The 18,298-nt window shown below is 40.9% G+C and overlaps 1 protein-coding gene across 2 annotated transcripts in view; it reads right to left on the reverse strand.

Moving 5' to 3' along the window:
- Positions 1 to 4,848: 4,848 nt before the first annotated feature.
- The window catches only part of hs6st1a (heparan sulfate 6-O-sulfotransferase 1a), an 85,725-nt gene continuing 72,275 nt past the window's right edge, over positions 4,849 to 18,298 (reverse strand). Inside the window, exons 2-4 of one of the 2 annotated variants that reach the window (XM_088313077.1) lie at positions 14,645 to 14,867; positions 11,946 to 12,194; positions 4,849 to 10,449 (exon numbers count right to left, since the gene is read on the reverse strand). In XM_088313077.1, the coding sequence (XP_088169203.1) occupies positions 10,126 to 10,449; positions 11,946 to 12,194; positions 14,645 to 14,867 (796 nt within the window). In that variant the 3' untranslated portion in view covers positions 4,849 to 10,125. Of the gene's footprint in view, positions 10,450 to 11,945; positions 12,195 to 14,644; positions 14,871 to 18,298 lie in introns of both variants that reach the window. The other variant, XM_088313069.1, reaches the window with a different exon arrangement.

Below are 18,298 nucleotides of genomic sequence, written 5' to 3' on the forward strand. Positions count from 1 at the left end.
TGTTGGAATATGCACTCATTAATAAACTACACTCTCGCAGTCTTTACAGGTGGAGCGTGACTCCTTCTCTTTTGTGAGCAGGCAGGCAGGGGCGGTTGGGACGTATAAAGAGTGCGCGTGTGTGTGTGTGAGATAGCCAAAGGCAAAGCTTGCCATATGGGTCAAACTCAAGGACGTTTGTCACCTGATGCACGTCGTCCACACCCATGCACATTCAGACAGGAAAAAAAAAGTACGGTTTGATCTCTCTCTCTCTCTCTCTCTCTCATGTACACACACGCATGCACACATTTTCTTGTTTACATGTATCGAGGGGACCGTGAGGGAATTGGCACTCTCTTGTGGACAATGGTTGTTGCATAAGACTTTTTTACCTCCTCCAGGCTCCGGCCCATGGATCAACGCTTCATTGGCCCGCTCGCACTGTGTCATCGCCATACATAGTTTGTGTTTATACTGCATTGATATCGGTATCGGGCAGTACTCAAGTGTGCAACATCGGTAATGTTTTATTGGGACACGCTTAATTATTTTTTTTCTCTCCTACCGACATCTGACATTCATTTGAAAAGTCTATTTTCTGGTGGATCACAGATTTGCCCCTTCTCTGAGCTCATTGTTGAAATTGTATCTGATCGGTCGTCCGAATTTTGAAGACTGGATTTTTAATCAAATGGACGTTTTTGTGCATAATTAAAACATCGGATTTGTGGAAACTCTCAAGGCTTACATTAGAGTTTAAATATTTTATTTATTTATTTTTTACATTTTAAGAGCAAACAGCAAAATCTAATAAAGCATATTGTCCAGCTGTACTAAAACAGGCAAAACAAGCCCACAGTAAAACAGATAAAGTGGGACTTGTGAGGACTAGAAGTTAAACTCGGGAGATTACCAGCTAGATAACCAATTGGACTGGTTGGGCTGATTTCCCGTTTTCTCGAGCACCCTATACAAGATTTAACAAGCTGCCATTGAACATTTGTGCGAGAAATGGGGCAGAAGAAACAACACAGTGGAAGCCATCTCACACACAAGTGTCGTGAATACGATATCAGCAGCACATCAGTGCAAGTACACCACACGGGAAGCGGGACACTCCTTATGAATATTACACGCACCCTTCTTTCTCTCTCTCTCGTTCTCTCAGGATGTGTTTTAAAAGCTTTTGCGTCTGCATGACATCAGCTGTGCGCTTGCTCCACAACTGTCAAAGTGTGCCATATATGTTAGAATCACTCACAGCTACCTTATGAGATCGCTGTGTGAGAATGGGAAGTGAAAACATGAAAATGCATGCGTGAGTGTGTGTGTGTGTGTGTGACATCATTGCATATCAATAAATGTCACACCCCGTCCGCTCTGGAGCACGTCATTATCACGTTACTGTTAGTGCAAAAAGAATACTAAATGTACATTAAAAATGTATTCATTCGTGCAAATCAAGCTATATTATACAGTCGCGAGGAAAAGTGAAGTACATTCGGAAATTATTCACAGTACTTCACTTTTACCGTATTTTGTTATGTGGCACCTTTACTCCAAAAAAAAAAAAAGATTTCATTCGATTGGACCACTAAAGACCAGAAGTTAGATTTTCCTTGAACGTCTTTTATTCACAAGATCATTAAAACTCATTCACTGCCAGCCGAGTGAAAAAAGAATGAATCTTTGACGTCTTTAGCCGTCAATGGCAGTAAACGAGTTAAAGGGTGTTTTTTTTTTGTTGAATTTTTGAGGGATTAAAAGAAATATGTGCATTTGGTGATAATGAAGAATTGAATCGGGCTGTTGGGTTAATTCAACGAGCACTGTGATTGGCTGTTAGCTAGCGAATCAGTGCACTGGAGAAGAACCGGGAGTGATGAAAGCGGGAAAATTGAAGCAAATTGAATGAACTTTGAGAGAAGCGCACAAAGACAAAGTAATCACTCTCATTCACGGACGACCGCCGTTATTCAACATCCCTGTCGAAAGTGACGCATTGACTATCGCCCCCAATGGCATGGAGGGGTACTACTTCTCACGCATGCGCAGAAGGTACGGAGTAGTTGGCGTTTCCGTCGGCTTCTGCGATGGGTTCTTTGGTCATTGTACGCTCCGGCGTGCTGACTCCAAGGTTGACGCGATAGTTGACCACTACGGTCGAGGACTTTATGTGAAGAGACTCTCCTCTCGAGCAGTAATCTTGGATTTTGGAGCAGATTATTTTTAAAGGACGTATAATTCGGCAACAACATCCCCACCGTCGCTTTCATTCAATTTCATTTTAAGGGAGCGAAAAGACGAGAAGATGCGGCCGACCTACGTTTGACATTTTCCAATTTAAAAGTCATCCTGCCGACATGACCCATTTGGGTTGTTATTAATCACAAGCGCGACAGCTCCTCCAGCTAAAAGCGGCGCGCATTCCCCGAACATCTGTTCGTGAGACTATACCATATATTTACTTAGAAAACACACTCGCTTCGCTCTGGTTCGCAGTCATTAAGAGTGGAAGTTAGCGCTCATGAGCATTTCCAAATACATTAAGGACATTTAAGCAAAATGACAGTGGACTTTAAGGACATGATCTGACAAGTGCGGTTGCAAAATAAAAGCTTGATCAATTGTAAAAAAAAAAAAAATATATCAACATTTGGAATTGAGATGAATTAGGAAATTGTTCTTTCATTGTCATTGTGCTTTGTGTGCATGAGATTGAAGTGACAAAATAGCAAAAACCAAAACAAAAACGGCATAATCAACTAAATGTTGCTTTTTTTTATTTTTATTTTAAATTTAGATTTACCTCTGTTTGTATCTCGTGTCAGGAACTCTACTTCACGGTTCATTTATTGCTACTTCATTCAATCGCAAGCTTTTCATTAGTGACCATAACTTCATCCATTGCGGGGTTATCTCGCGATCTCTTGCGTTTTATTATTCATTTTGCCTTTTAAAAGTTACCTTTAATAAATTAATTGAGTGTAGCAACTGCTTAGAAAGGTGTGAACCGTGAAGCCGTATTCACTTATTTCATTGACACGGCATATGTTTTTTTAAAAATTTTTTTTTAGTTTATTTCACGATTTATTTAATGTAATAATAATTTATTAATTTAAAATAAGGTACCAAGATCATATGCCGTACCCTGACTCATGGCAGAATTTTTTTTTTCTCTTTGGTTGCTACTAGCCTCATGCTAGTTAGCGCTAAGCTAGTTCATCTCTCAGGTCCGACATCCAACTTTCGTTTGTTGCTAGCACGGTGTTAGCTGGGTAAAGTAGCGCGTCTGTACCTTACTCTTAGGTGTACTCCTTACTAGGGCTGCACGATATTGGAAAAAACTGACATTGCGATTATTGGGGAGGCTGCGATGTACATTGCGATATAGAAACTAGAAAAAAATTCACCAGGTGACTCAAATAGCTCTGTTTGGGAAAACTTTGCTTTGTTGATTATACAGCTCTGGGACGGCCACATAATAGAAATACGTGCGCCACGGCATTTTATACCTTTTGTTGAGTGTGCGGATCCTTATTTGGGGGGGTGTTGACTAATTAGCAGGGGGCGTGAGCAAGACAGTCTGTGTAGTCTCAACAATGTACAGCATAGTGTAGAGTGCTGCTTTTATGAAACAAACCAAAGGTTTCCGTGTTCAAAAAAAAAAAAGAAAAAAAACATCGCACGTCCTACGATGTGACTATTGCGCATGCGCACATCGCAATCACGATGTTCAAACGGCATATCGTGCAGGCCTGCTCCTTACGTAGAAAGAGCAGACAAAAGGAGACATGAGGACCATCCGAACATTCCTCTCTCTGACAACAATATGTTATGACGGAAAGTCAGAAAAAGTTAACCTCCAATTTGCGGAAATTCATATCACGGCAGGTCACGGGACATATCGCCCGCGAAAACGAGTCACAGCATTTCTGATTTTTATTTCATGAAACCCTGACTGTGGATAATCTGATGAACAATGACCAAATTGGCTGCGTAGCCGCGAGGCTGACCTGATAACGTTTGAGTTGTGAGACAAAAAGTGCGTTTTTGTGTCACGCTGGCCATCCGGCTTAAACATTTTACAGTGCAGAATACTTTTTAGAGAATGTTCAGGTTTGATGTTGAATGTGTGAGCAGATGCCAGAAATGCAAAACGAGTTAAGATGAGATGAGGCCCACAGACTCCACAGTTACCTGATCCGGTGCCAGCTGGGCAACGGTCCAATCGCCCGCCTGCCTGCCCGCCAAAAAGCTTTTCACTGATGATTTATCGGCATTCACAATAAACCATAATAATCATCATCAGAATTTAGAGGACGTCTGTCTGTAGGCTTTGTTTTCATTAGAGGGCCTCCGCATTAGGGATGAAGCAGATGGCAATGCCAATATGTAATTTATATTAGTTTAGATAAATTAGAATCGCCAAAAACTGACAACCAATACCGACTGCTTCGACAGTTCTAATATGACCTTTTTATTTTTGTATTAATATTTGGTTGAATAAGAACAGTAATATTTTCCACTGAACACAATCAACGTATTGTTTTTTAACAAAATATAAATGATTTGGTTCACAAGCAATATGTCTTGTACAAAGTTGAGTTTAAATTAAAAAAAAAAAAAACATTATTTTTTTGTTTTAATTCTTCTTAGGAAGTCACGATGTCTCACCACTGGCGAGCTATTTTTAGAACAGACCCGTGAGCTACTCATGATGTCCTTGGGGAGAATTATTAACATTATAAAAATATATAAACATTGTTAAATTACTATCTTGTTTAGGGAAGTGTGAGTGCGTCGCATTCGTGTGATTAGACTGTAAACACGATGAAGGCAAGTCGCAAGCACGACACAGTCAAGTCTGTAAAAATGAAATCTTTTAATCGGTGGCTTGATGTTTGATGGTTGCAATCGGAACCAGAGCCAGAATGGTGATGAATGAGTACGCATACAGGAAGAGTCTGAGACAGACTGCCAATTTAAACAAAGTCTTGATCACTCACTTTATCACCGCCCCCAAAAAAAACCCCAATAACAACAAAAAAAAAACAAATCAGGATAACAACACTTAAGTTGCTTTGCTGTTACATTTAAAACTTGTTAAGACATCATTCTGGAATCATTTCAGTGAAATTCATTTGGGATCTTTAATAAGTTGGAGTTTGGCGTCAGAACAATTGTACAATGGTGCCTTGAGATACGACTGACCAGACGATTGAGTTTTCCCCAAGATACGAGCTGTCATTTGGCCGGTATTTGAACTTAAATGGTGCAGCAACACATGAAGACAGGCAAAAAAAAACAAACAATACCCATGAGCATATATTCTTTATCATTACTGCAAGTATTGAGTCCCTTACAGTAGCTGTGAATGTCTTCTTTTTTTGTCTGCATGACTCTTTTATACTGCCCCTGGTGGCCAAGACGTGCACACCAGAAGATGCCGGAATGAATGCATCATCAAGCAAAAAAAAAAAAAAAGTTCATACTTTTGATTCTATTGTACAATATTTCTTTATTGAAATTTTAGTTTTATTTTCTTTAGCCAGGCTGCAATGGTTCACAGCGTTTCTGTTTATTTCCATGGCTAAATTTGATTTAAATTGTATCTCAAGGCACCGTAGTATGACTTGCACAAATTAAAAAAAAAAAAAAAACCACACAAAAAACATCTCTTGTGGGACACAAAAAAATCAAAAGAACACAAAAACAAGATTATTTTCTTCCATATTACCCGTGGTCATTTTGCATTTGAAAAGTTCCGCAAAAACGCAGCGCCTCCACTCTGGATGCGTCCATTCCACTGATAACGACAACAATTCGGCTATGCGCCCTCTGACACCAAAGATGGACTACATTCAGTGTCACGGCCGCTCTTCAATCGTACATTCGCTTCTCCCTTGCACCTTCTTAATGGCTGTCAAGTCTCGACACTTTTAGCCGCCGGGTTGGGTTTTGAAAGCTTGTATCGGATGGAATACAAATCATCTCATTAGGCTTAGTCCGGAAGTTAGAAATGGTTCCTCGACATTTACTTTCCGTGGCTATTTTGGTCAAGGTTGGTTGGGTACAACACTTTTAATAAAAAAAAAAAAAATTAAAATGAATGTTGACTTAATATTTTTATGTAAATCTGCTCAATGCAATTGTTTTGTCAGTTGTACATAAAAAAATATGAAAACATTCCTAAATTAATAAATTCAAACAGTTTGTATTGTGAAGGTAAATTTTCAGTACAATCATTTCAACTAAATTTGCCAGTTTAATTTTGTCAGCCCAAATTATGGCTAAAAAAAAAAATCCATTTTCATTCCAAAAAATTTTGAGATGACTTTTTTTTTTTTTTGCAACATGGCATTTATCCATTTTAGCTTGCTTTCCTGAATTCAAATTTAACAAATTAAATTAAAGATAAATAAATAAGAATTGTTCTTTCACTCACCAGTTCATCCAGTGAATTCCTCAGACAAAAAAGGAAAAACAAAAAAAACAAAAACAGTGTATGCCACAGACATATTAGTTGAAAAAAAATGCGGTAAAATAATAATAAATTCCTCAATAATGCCATCGGAAACCCAACCCTGTCACTTTCTAAGCGTGATCACATGCAAACTGGAGGTGGTGTGGCGACAGATTAACTAAACATAAATAAGGATTATATCAGTACAATCACCTGACGGCGGAGGTGTGAGCGTTGGATTGGTCGCTACGGCAGCGAGGTTCGCCACCGCCACCGATTAAACAACAACAACAAAAAAATCTTATTAGTCATAAAAGTCGTCGCTCATTCAGTCAAGCACACTATTTACAAAGGCATACACATACGCCAGTAGGGGGCGTACTGTACATATTTACACACACACACACACACACACAACATCCACACAATGAGGAGTCAAGAAAAATGACTTTCGAACACAGAATGTTAACTGGCTGGGGAAGCTAGCGCAGTAATTCCCGACCACTGTGCCACAGGAAATGATCCAATTTCACTGGATTGGGGCAAAATTCTGAATTATTTACGACAAATAATGAAGCTATTGCTTATCTATCTATGCCAGCGATGTATCGTGACAGGCAGAACAATCCAAAGCTCTTTCGCTAGTCGGTCCGATCATCCGATCCAATCCACCTGTGTGACAACATGTTCCCATTCATGCAACAGAATTATGTAAAAAGGCTCAAAGTGATTAAAATGAGATCATTTTTTTTCCAGTGGGCAGTAATCCCCGGCATATTTGTGATTCACTATTGACATATTTACCTATTTCTGTTTTGGGGGCGGTACTTATTTTCAGTTATGTATTATATTTTGTGCTCTTTCTATAACGCTTAAAACAGGGGTGGGCAAACTATTTGATTGGCGGGCCACAATGGGTTCTAAAATTTGGGCCGCATGTGGCCCCCGGGCCGTAGTTTGCCCACACCTGTCTTAACACATGGCCCCAAATCCCAGGCTAATGAAGGATGTCGGAATCAAGGAAGTATGTTGAAGTGATACATCGCAACTATATGAGGAGCTTCGAATAATCGAGAGGAGATAAGTTTAGCCAGGGTTGTTAGAAGCTGTGGAGAGTCTTAGATATTTTTTTTCATTTTTTAATCAAAATCAATTAATCTGCAAGTAATTTCAAGGATCATGTAGAATTTTATATTATCATTAGGATAAAACATGGCACCGAAGCGCTACTTTTCAATCAGACAGTGCAGAATACCTTGGCCCCAAGATGGCACCAAAGTACTACTTTCCTATTAGACTTGTGGTATCAACAGGTATGGGCAATCATAAACCTTTTGGGGAATTTTTTTAAGCAACTACAGAAAAAAAAAAGGAACGTCCCTAAATAAGTGGGTAGTGAATCACAAATATGCAGAACACTAAATACTTTTCATAATCTTGTTTGGTGGTGTATGGTAAATACTGTATGTTCATTGGCTCAATGACAGTTGGGAATGACTTCGCTAGTGTAATAGAAGATGAGGAGCGGCTTCCTTTCTATTGGCGGAAAACATTAGATCGGGACCTGATTCTCTCTGCCGGGGTCCGCAAATGGACCACACACCGCAGTTTCCCCACCACATTGAGGCACTGCAGCCCCTGCGTTCAAAAGCTGTCAAATTGCTTACGAAGCACCCATTTGGTCTGACGAGGAGAAGAAAAAAAAAAAAGTCAAATCAAAGAAGAGAGGGAAAAAAATGCCAGACGCTAAATGAAAGGCTCCGGCCGCCGCGGTGCCCGCCTCGTCCCTTCGCGTTTCTGCAGTTTAAGGCCGTCGCCGCGACTTCAATACCTCGCCCCAACTGGCGTGAGCCTTGCTAATTGGCTGTCAAGAGTCTGCAGGTGTAACCGGGGAGAGAGCTCTCGCAACGTGGGCGCGAGGCAAGGCTTCGGTCCGCTGGACATGGCCGCTCGGATGCTGACTAAAACAAAACAACACGAGCTATGGAAATCCGTTTGAGCATTCATTTCGTATCCAGTAGAACCCCTCGAACCAAAGTTGGAACAACCGCATCTTTTCCACTAAGTTACCCCCCCAATTTTGTATGACATTTCTTTGCACGAGTAGGACATGTTTCATGTGAGGCAAAACTGTGGACTAATTGACATAAGTCTGCTACTAGTACTGACGAGAAGAATTTGACAAAGTCACTAGTAGGACTAGTAGCACCCAGTTGTCAACTCCTGCACAGTGTTGCCTCACTAGTAACATGTAGTTGTCCTGCTAGTTTGCCAAAATTGTCCCACTCGTACAGACATTTGAGCATTGGTGATATCCAACTTCAGGTCCATGTACTAGTGCACACCTTTTTTCCTCACTAGTAATACAATTTAGAACACTAGGAGAATGACATTTTTGTCACTACTAGTTCCACTCTTGGTGTCCTAGAACACTATTCAACAATACAGTTTACTACTAGGCCTAGTGGAAGGCAGTGGTGGACAGAGTCGTTCTACTAGTGCATCCAAGTCGTTCTACTAGTGCACTGAATTACCAAGAGTCATGAATAAATGCTTCAAGGGCTTTTCATAAAGCCATTTGTGCTTTATACTTGTACGCACCTTACACGTAAGACAATTCAGCGCACTAGTAAGATGACTAGGACACACTAGTAGAATAAATGTTTTACTAGTAATGTTTTTTTTCCCCATTGCTGCACAACTACAATATGTGTGACTAGTGAGGCATAAATGTGCTACTAGTGCTAGTGCTACTGTACTAGGAACATAGTAGATGTTAACTAGTAGTATTTTACTGCTAGTTGCATGCAGTTGTCAACTAGTGCACTGTTTTGCCTCACTAGTAATTATCCTACTAGTATACTGTACCAAAGTCGTCCGACTACTGATGAGAAAAAGTGTACTAGTACATGGACCTTAGGTTGGGGATCAAAGATATTAGTAAATGTTCTGTACGTAAAGTTGTTTGAACAAATATTTTATATTCTGGACAATTCAGGGCACTGTGTCTTACTAGTATCGTTTTTTCCCCGCTACCAGTGCAATCATATGGTTCAAAGGTTTAATTGCATACTAGGACTAAGGATATCCAATAAACGCTCAAACAGCTTTTTTTCTAGTGCGCTAAATTGTCTTAGTTGGTGAGGAAAAAGACCGCACTAGTATGCAGGCATTAAACTAGGACATCAAGGTTATCGAATACGTTAAATTGTCAACCGGCTTTCCATCGTAAAAAAGGAATCTTCAGGCGGCCATGTTTTTCTCAGTGTTATTACAATTCTGCTTTTAAAAAAGCATAAGCACACAGACAAAAAAAGGGGGAGGGGGGGGACAGAATGAGCTAAAATGGTCCTCAGAGTGAGACTTGTGGATTTGGAGACCACTGTCCAGGAATTAGACGGATCCCTTTCCATTTGATCCAATGAATTCACATGTTCAAGGAAAAGAAAGTTGCACGTCAGCGCGTCTAAAAATACCCTTCAGTCGCTTATGACGACGGGAGACGCGCGGGAACTCAGCGGGGGGGGATAACGGGCGGGTGCTAATAAATGGGCAAACCCGAGCCATCCGGTCCCTTGGTCGCCATAGCAACGGCGCAGCCCGACCGCCTTTTTATTTCTCTCTTTTCAACGGTCACTGGAAATGCAAAAGCAGTTTGAGGAACGGCGCTTCGGTCGCTACCAGCGGTTGATGATCTGGCTCATGTAGTCCTCGGTGGGGAGACGGCCGCCCCCCGCCGCCTCCTCCGTGCGACCGCCCTCTTCCTCGTCACCCACGTCGTCCCGTTCCTCGCCTCGGTTGGGGCCCTGGGGGTGACGGCGGGCCGAGGGCCACAGGCTGAGGCCCAGGCCGAGACCCTGGTGGCTCTGCTGCATGTGGTTCTTGATGCGCTGCAGCCGGCGCTCCTGCTGTCTGGTGTACTGGTAGCGCTGCTGGAACAGGTCCCGGGCGTAGTCGTACAGCTCCATGTCGAGCTCGTTCAGCTCCTCGATGCGCTGCACCTGGAGAGGAGGGGAGGAGGGAGAGGTGGTGTTAGAATAATATTTAGAGGTTAATATACATTTGCCATGACGCAGCTTTATTTCAATACATGGTGCGCATGACATGTTGCAAATTAGTGGCGTGGACTATGCTTGAGTGTTTACAGTCAGAGTGGAGGTACAGGAGGACACCTTTACTGCAGAGCGGTGTCTGCAATTGGCAGGGCGGTGGCACTTCTTCAGAAGTGAGATTGAAGTAAACAACATCGTGAGGAGCCCTGATAAGTTGGCATCGAAGTCTGAAGCAAGCGACATCGTGCTAGGTCCTGATAAAAGATGTTGACGTCAAAGTCAGCTGCGACCCACGGCGGCACGCCAATGATAAACCGGACTAAACCAGCTTTTGAGAAGACGAACTGTACCACCCTTGAGTGTAATCTGATTTCTTGAAGTGTAATCTGATTCCCCGATGTTATAAAAGGGAATGTGTGAAAAACATCGAGGAACAGAAGGGAGATGAAGTTGCCAAATAAACTTTATTAACCTCTCTGTATCCACTTGAGCTGAGTGCCTCTCTTCTTTCAGCTGTGAACCCTATAATTCAAATTGGCGAACCTGACAGGTGGTGATGGAAAATTTATTTCGGAAATCAGCTGATATGGATTTTTTTGGAGGCAGATGATAATTGGAATATCTGGCAGAATAAAATCCCAATATCCGATTAATCGACTGATTAAACCCCAAAATATGTCATGAATACAATTTGTTTAGCTCCTTAACACTAACAATACTTTGTCTCAAATTTAAAAATACCAAAGAGAGAAATATGTTTTTTTTATGCGTGTTTGAATGTCATTATGATGGTGTAGATTTTTTTTTTTTTTTTTTTAAAGAAATTCAAGAAATTGACTGATTAAACATAAGACGATTATGAATACATAATTTTTTGTGTCATTTAACATGATAACGAACAGGCAGATATTTGACATGTACAGTAAATTTTGTCTTATTGTCTTAAAAAAGACAAAGGTAAGGGGAAAAAAATGTTTTATTTTTATTTTTTTGGCACTGTCACGCTTTCATTAACGATTTTTTGTTTAACTTTACAATGAAGAGAAAATTTGCAAAAATCGTCCTTTTAAAAAAAATTTTTTTTTTTGCCAGATTTTTCTGGGAGGACGTTTGAATGTCTTATTAATGGTCTTATGTTGTAATTGTTAATATGGTTTAAAAAAAAAAGAAAGAAAAAAAAAATCAGCAACAACAACACTGGAAAAAAAAATCTATATATTCACAAAATTTTTGCCAGGCCTAACAAAATCGTCGTATTAATTTGGACGGCCGATTAATTGTTTGGGCCCCGAGTTTATTTAAATGGCTTCTCACGGGTATGACTTGCAAAGTGCTTCACATGTAATAATACAGAATCACAAACATATTAGACTTTATTCAAAAAACACAAATCAATTGCCATCCCCCAAATAAATAAATAAATAAATAAAAATAGTTATACAAACCGTTGCATTGTCCAAGTCCACTCCGGCGGCTCGGGTGCTGTTGTACTGCATGAAGGGCCTGATGAAGCGCAGTCTGAAGGTGCGCTCGAACAGGAACTGCGTTTTCCTCTGGTACTCGGTCAGGCCGAAGAAGGCCATGTCTCGCAGATTCTTCTTGGCCGACTCCAGGAGGAGCTGGGCTCGCTTCTTCTCGGGCACGGTGGACATGTTGTAGCAGCCCACCAGACTCAGGTCGGCCAACATGCGCACCTAACGGACAGGAGGTGACAGCAGGTGGTCGGCACCATGATTAGTTTTAAATCAATTAAAAAAATAAATAAATAAACAGAAAATAATACGTTTTTGGGTTCAATGAATGACCTAAAATGTTATTCAATCGTTTTTAATCCATATTGGGTTATTTTTGAATGTGTGTTCTTAGTGTTTAAAACTTTGGTTTTAAATATAACTTCTATATAGCACAATTTAATTGTACAGTACAGTTTTCTGTAAATTAAAAAAATATATATATATTTAAAAAAAAAATAATAAAATAGGGATGTATTTGTGCAGCCTGCTACCAAATGGCCGTGCCGCAGACCAGTGTTTGGGGACCGCTGCTGTATATTAAGACTGATGACAAATGTTTCTCGGAACTTGCCGTGCAAAATACCCCTAGCTAAAGAATGAAGTGGCATCCTTCAAAACATTTGCTACACTCCCAAAATCGAAAAAGCAGAATATGCTAAAATCCTCCAAAAATTGCAAAAAAATCTTTTTAATTACAAAAAAAAAAAAAAAAAAAAATGGGGTAAAAATAATTTGGGTCATTGTGTGAAAAAAAAGTGATTGATAAAAAAACTGATATGCAAAATACAAAAAAAAAATGAAAATGTAGTTAAACTGAATGTGAGAATATTACAAAAATACAACAAAAATTACAAAAACAACGAGACCACACAAAACACCGGTAAGTTGGAAAAATTGAGAAATTCCCAAAATAATTTACCGCCAAAAAGTATTAGATTAAAAAAATAATAATATATAATAGGGAAAAACAAATACCATTATGTATAATGTATAAAGGACAAAGAAAATATTAGTAAAATAAAATGAAATATTTTGTTTTAATCAAACATTTCTGGCTTGCCTTATTTTTATTTTTTTTTTATCGTTTTCTGTTGCGACATGCCCTAAGATGATTAAGCATGCTGACAACTGCATGAATACGGTAAAAACCATTATTTAAAAAAATAAAATAAAATCAATAAATCAAAAATGAAATGGCTGTACCAACCGTCTGTAACGGTATGGCAGTTTATCAGTAAACTGTATTCGTGAGAGAGAACGTGTTCACCCCTGAAGTGATTAGAAATGACCTCCACAGCTTGTCCACTTTGCGCAGAGATCACGTCGCACCATCGGCGAGTGTTGCGTTACAGCAGGCAAGAGACGCCGCATACTGACACACTCGCACCGCATGCACCTGCTGGGCTCGCTGGATGCTTCAGTAGGCACACGCGCATCCGACTGCGCGTGTGTGTGTGTGTGTGTGTGTGTGTGTGAGTTGTAACGACCGTCAGGCTCAGATGAGATAAGATGGCCAGCATGGTTTAATATTTTTTTTTTTTTGCAAAAGAGACATAACTGGAAGGCTAATTGGATGGAGGGTTTGAATGAAAGGAGGACAAATCAAGGATGTATTGACGGTAAGAAGGAAGGGAGAGAGAATTGAAGGATTGAAGTAGGACTGGGGGAAACAAATCAGTCAAACAAAATAAATAGGAAAAAAAAAATCTCAAAAACGTAAAGACATCAAAAATACATTCAGGGACACATAAAACTTCCTCTTTTTAAAATTTGCTGTTGACCACTGGTGACAAAGTAATCGATTTTTGATCATCGATTCAAGCTTTCGAGATCTTGCTGAATTTAAAATTGTCTGGTCCCTGGGAAATTAGAGTTCGGAAGTAGACTGAATGTTTGTTCTTTTTTCAGTATAAGACATTTGCAAACATCTACTGTGATCTTTGATCAAAATTTGTGTCAATTTTCTGACATGTTCCGGGACCAAAACAGGAACTGAATAATAATTAATTTATGGGCGCATTTTCCGCATTGTCAATTAAACATAATTTTTAATAAAGGGATGGAAATGGAAAAAAACAAACAGATATACAGATTAATCAACAAAATAGTTGACAGATTAATTGAGATAATTGTTAGTTGTAGCCCTAATTGTAATAGTTTAATTTAATGCTTGGATTCAGCGTTGTCCCAATCCGATCAACATGATCAGAAATCGGAGCTGATGATTTTCCGTAAATCAGTATTGACTGGAAAAGATAGGACCTGAACATTTTCTCAATTTCTCAAGTCCAAAATACTTTAGTTCAAATCGTCTTGGGATACCTTTAGACAAATTTAAAAAAAAAATTCAAGATAATTGAATATAATATCACATTTTGGATATTTGGGTGATCTTCGTTCTTTGAGGTAATTTATCGGACCTTGATATCGGAACAGACTCAATATCATGGGACTCGGACTCGGGTGCACAAAAAATGTCACGTCCCTACTTGTATTTGTTTTAAAAAATGACATCGGAAGTGGGCCTAAAAAAAAAAAAGCATATTAAATCGCAATTGCAAAATCGAGTGGGAAAAAAAAAGATAATTCGATTGTGCTAAAATCGCTCCGTAGAATCAACGTTGCTTCACCTGTCTGTTGTTGGCCAAGTTGTAAGGGCAGTCCATGAACTGCTGCAGGGTGCACCCCGACCAGTCGGAGCCCTCGTAGCAAGAGGGCAGCTCCTCGGGCGTGGGCGTGCGCCCGTCGCACATGTGCAGCGAGGTCTTCCACGTGGCCCCCCGCTGCACGTGACGCCACTCGCTGAGGTAACGCGACACCGGATCCCTCAGTAGCGTGATGTAATAGAACTTCCTGCTGGAGGGAAAGCGGAGAAAACGAGACAAAGAGAGGTGAGCAAATTGCACTGAAAATTGCGCGTGACAAAAAAGGTTAATCAATAAGCTAACGGGCGCGTTTAAGAGAGAGTAAAAACAAGAGGACGCTATTTATATTAATGACTTTGCTCGCGCCGAGTGGCACAGCTGATATAAGGAGGGGAGGGGGGGAGTCAGTGTTGACATGATAATAAGATGGCGTGTAGTTCCGCTTTCGGCCAGGATGGGGCGGTGTTTGCTGCGTAACAAGTGACGGGACGCTTTGCGGTGAACATTATTTCTACAAGCACTTAAAAAAAAAGAGGCTTGATGATGATGCGTCTAACAAATGTGAGCAGCAGACAGGAAAACAACATGAGAGAGGCGGTATTTGGCAGGAAGTGCGTCCGGTTGGTCTTCAGGTCACAATGCAAAAAAAAAAAAAAAAAAGTAAAAGAGATGAAAATGCTGGCACAATCACATTTTTGGTAGCAAAAGCGTTGGACTGCCCCACAGAGGGATGACTCATGCTGCATCCAGCATTGGACTCTTCTTTTAGGCTATGTGTGTGTGTTCGTGATTTTTTTTTGTGCACATGTATTGCTGAGTTTAAGAAGCTGTTCCCAAAAGAATCCGTATTTACAGCCATTGTATGAATTGACGCGTGGTTGAACCTGAAGCCCAAAGGTTGAAGCCCTTTGCATTTACCAGTACTCAAGTACTAGCTCCCATTAATCTATAGAATAATTATTAGTTCGTGTGATTTTTTTTTTTTTGTGTGTGTTTTTCATCTGCTTATGGAGCGCATCCGGAAGAGACCCTCCCACGAGAGCAAAGACATTTCCATGCCTTCAAACTCCACCTAATTACTCCGCTCTAATCAATCAACACGTCCTCATTTTTGTGTGCGTGTGTATGTCTGCAAGTGATGGTATGGATTCACCCTTGAACTCATATGCGCATTTTATGTTCGCATCCATCCTTCGGTAAAGCTTTGCTTTCGACCGACAGACTAGACACAAAAGCATCCTGCAAAAATCCCAGCGAGTCTCCATATACCTCAAATCCTGGACTACATTAATTTCAATTGGGGCGATCCCACATGACAAAACAAGCGCATCCCAAAATGTGTTCCCGCCAGACAAAATAAATAAAAAAATAAATAAATAAATAAAGCAAAGCGGGGATCACAGAAAACGTGTGAGCCCTAAATCCAGTGGCAGCTGGGAGTTTCTGGGCAAGGAACCAAACGCACTCTTGATCCCAGGATGGGGAAAGAGGCGGAGATCACAACTCGAAATGCCATCAATCCTGTCCTCCGATCTAATGAAAGGGGGGGGGGTAGAAAAGCGGCGAGTGGAGGGAGGCGCGATCAAAACGGGAGCCGGTGCATTGTCGAGATTCCTATGATGACATTAACACCATTCCTAATGCTCCTCGGAGTGCAACGTCCGTGTGTGTGTGTGTGTGGGGGGGGGGGGGGGTAAGGGGGGCGTGATGTCTATTAAATCAGTGATGACATTTCCCTTCCCATTCCCGGCTTGCATACCCCTGCAGGAACTCGGTTTAGCGATGAGGAGGATGAGGAAGGTTAGCAAGGGCGGTGGGGGGGGTAAAAAAAAAAAAGAGAGGGGAGGGGTGTGAATCTCAATTAGTTTTTTTCTAATACTCTGAAAGCAGCGAGGGCCCAGAGCCCAAGTGATTTATCAAAGTTATGGCTGCGGCTATAATGAAGGCAGGAGCGTATTAGCGGCCACAAATAAATAAAACACACGCACGTACTAAACACTGCTTGGTCAAAGTTGCTCACACCCTTTCCTCTCTCGCCCACGCATATTCTCACTCTCGCGTTTTCTCAACCGCTGGGTCTCGCTCAGTCACTCGCTGACGTCAGTCCCCCGCGAGCACGTGCCGCCACGGCTGCAGGTGACGAGGCTCATTATGCGCAATAAAAACAAGCGCTCGTCTCAATGTGACATGTGACACGTTGTCGCCGTCATTGAGCAGCTGGTTCATGCGCTTATGTAATAAACGCTCACCAGACATCGCATTAGCGAGATCCGATTCTAAAGTATGGAGAATTGGGCCTCGGAGAAAGATCGCCCAAGTGCATATTTCCGGATATTACGAGCCGCCTCGAAAGCCGCATTTGTCCCTCTTATACACGTAATACGATCGAAACAGCTGTCGCCACAATAAGACAATTCATACGATTACAATTCAGACAATTATACGAGTAGTTGCTCCTCGTCTTTTTGGATGGCATTCATTCATTCGAATTCCCCCCCCCCCCCCAAACCAATTTGTCGACTGAAGGAGCTCTTGTGTTTTTTTTTTTTATTCTGGCAGGAATGCGTGCACGTGTCAAGCAAATCAGCCGGCACTTCGCCGTTCACACTATCGATTTGATTTTTTTCTTCTTCCTCTTCTTCACACTGCTCATGTTGCATAGCGCGCTGGTAATAAAGTGGGTGTTTGGCACGGACCGGTGCGATGCGGCTTTTTGAGCCACTACTACTCCTGCCCACTTATTCCTTGTCGCTTCTTTTTGCTGCGCGTGAACAGAATTGAACCTGCGACTGTGGGCTTGAATCGTGCGAGTTGTGAGGCAGAATGATAATAACAACAATAACACATCATCTGGAGCAGGCCGTTATCGTTTTTCTATTGGCCTCAAATCTCTTAAGTGTTTAGAATACGACCAATGTGGATATTTTGAGGCAATTACCGATGAATCGGCCGATTTTGTTTAAAAATGAATAAATAAATCAATTATTCTCCTTTTTTTTGGTCCTTCAATGACGATTCCAACAAGCGATTAATCGCCTTGATCGCAATAACCGATTAATCGGTCGATTCATTTAGAAATGAATAAATAGATAAATAAAAATTGTGAACATTTGACTGTTTTATACTGCTTTGCTGTTTCGTATTTATCTAACTTTACACCAAAGAGAAAAATTAGCAAAGATGCGCCATTTTTTTGGGGGTCGATTTTAGGCAGAAGGGAAAGTATAAGTATAAGTATTAAATACAGAAATAGCACCCTCAACTGGTGCTGCGCCCTTTGATACAGCACGTCTTTTGGCCGTAAAAATACGTTACATATATTTTTCTAGTGTTTGAAAGCAGTTGTTGTTGAGCGGGTGTTAAATTTCCTGGCATGAAATGATCTCAATTAAGCCAAACAGCCTTATTGCATGAACTCACACTTTGAGCTGCAGCAAATTTGTCCGCAAACTAATACTGGTGACTTTTTTGTATTTTGATTTGGGGGCGGGGCGTTTATATTTTTAGCTGAAAGCAATTGTCATTGCGCTGACATCACCACCTGCATCGGCTGCACGAAAGGGCACTTTCAGTCACGCAAATGTTTTCTCTACAAATTAATCCGGGTGAGTTATTTGAGAGTGGCGTTGAATTTTTTAG

The sequence above is a fragment of the Idiotropiscis lumnitzeri genome, chromosome 1 (genome assembly GCF_059441095.1).
Source record: "Idiotropiscis lumnitzeri isolate Australia: NSW breed Sydney's pygmy pipehorse chromosome 1, RoL_Ilum_1.0, whole genome shotgun sequence".
NCBI lineage: Eukaryota > Metazoa > Chordata > Actinopteri > Syngnathiformes > Syngnathidae > Idiotropiscis > Idiotropiscis lumnitzeri.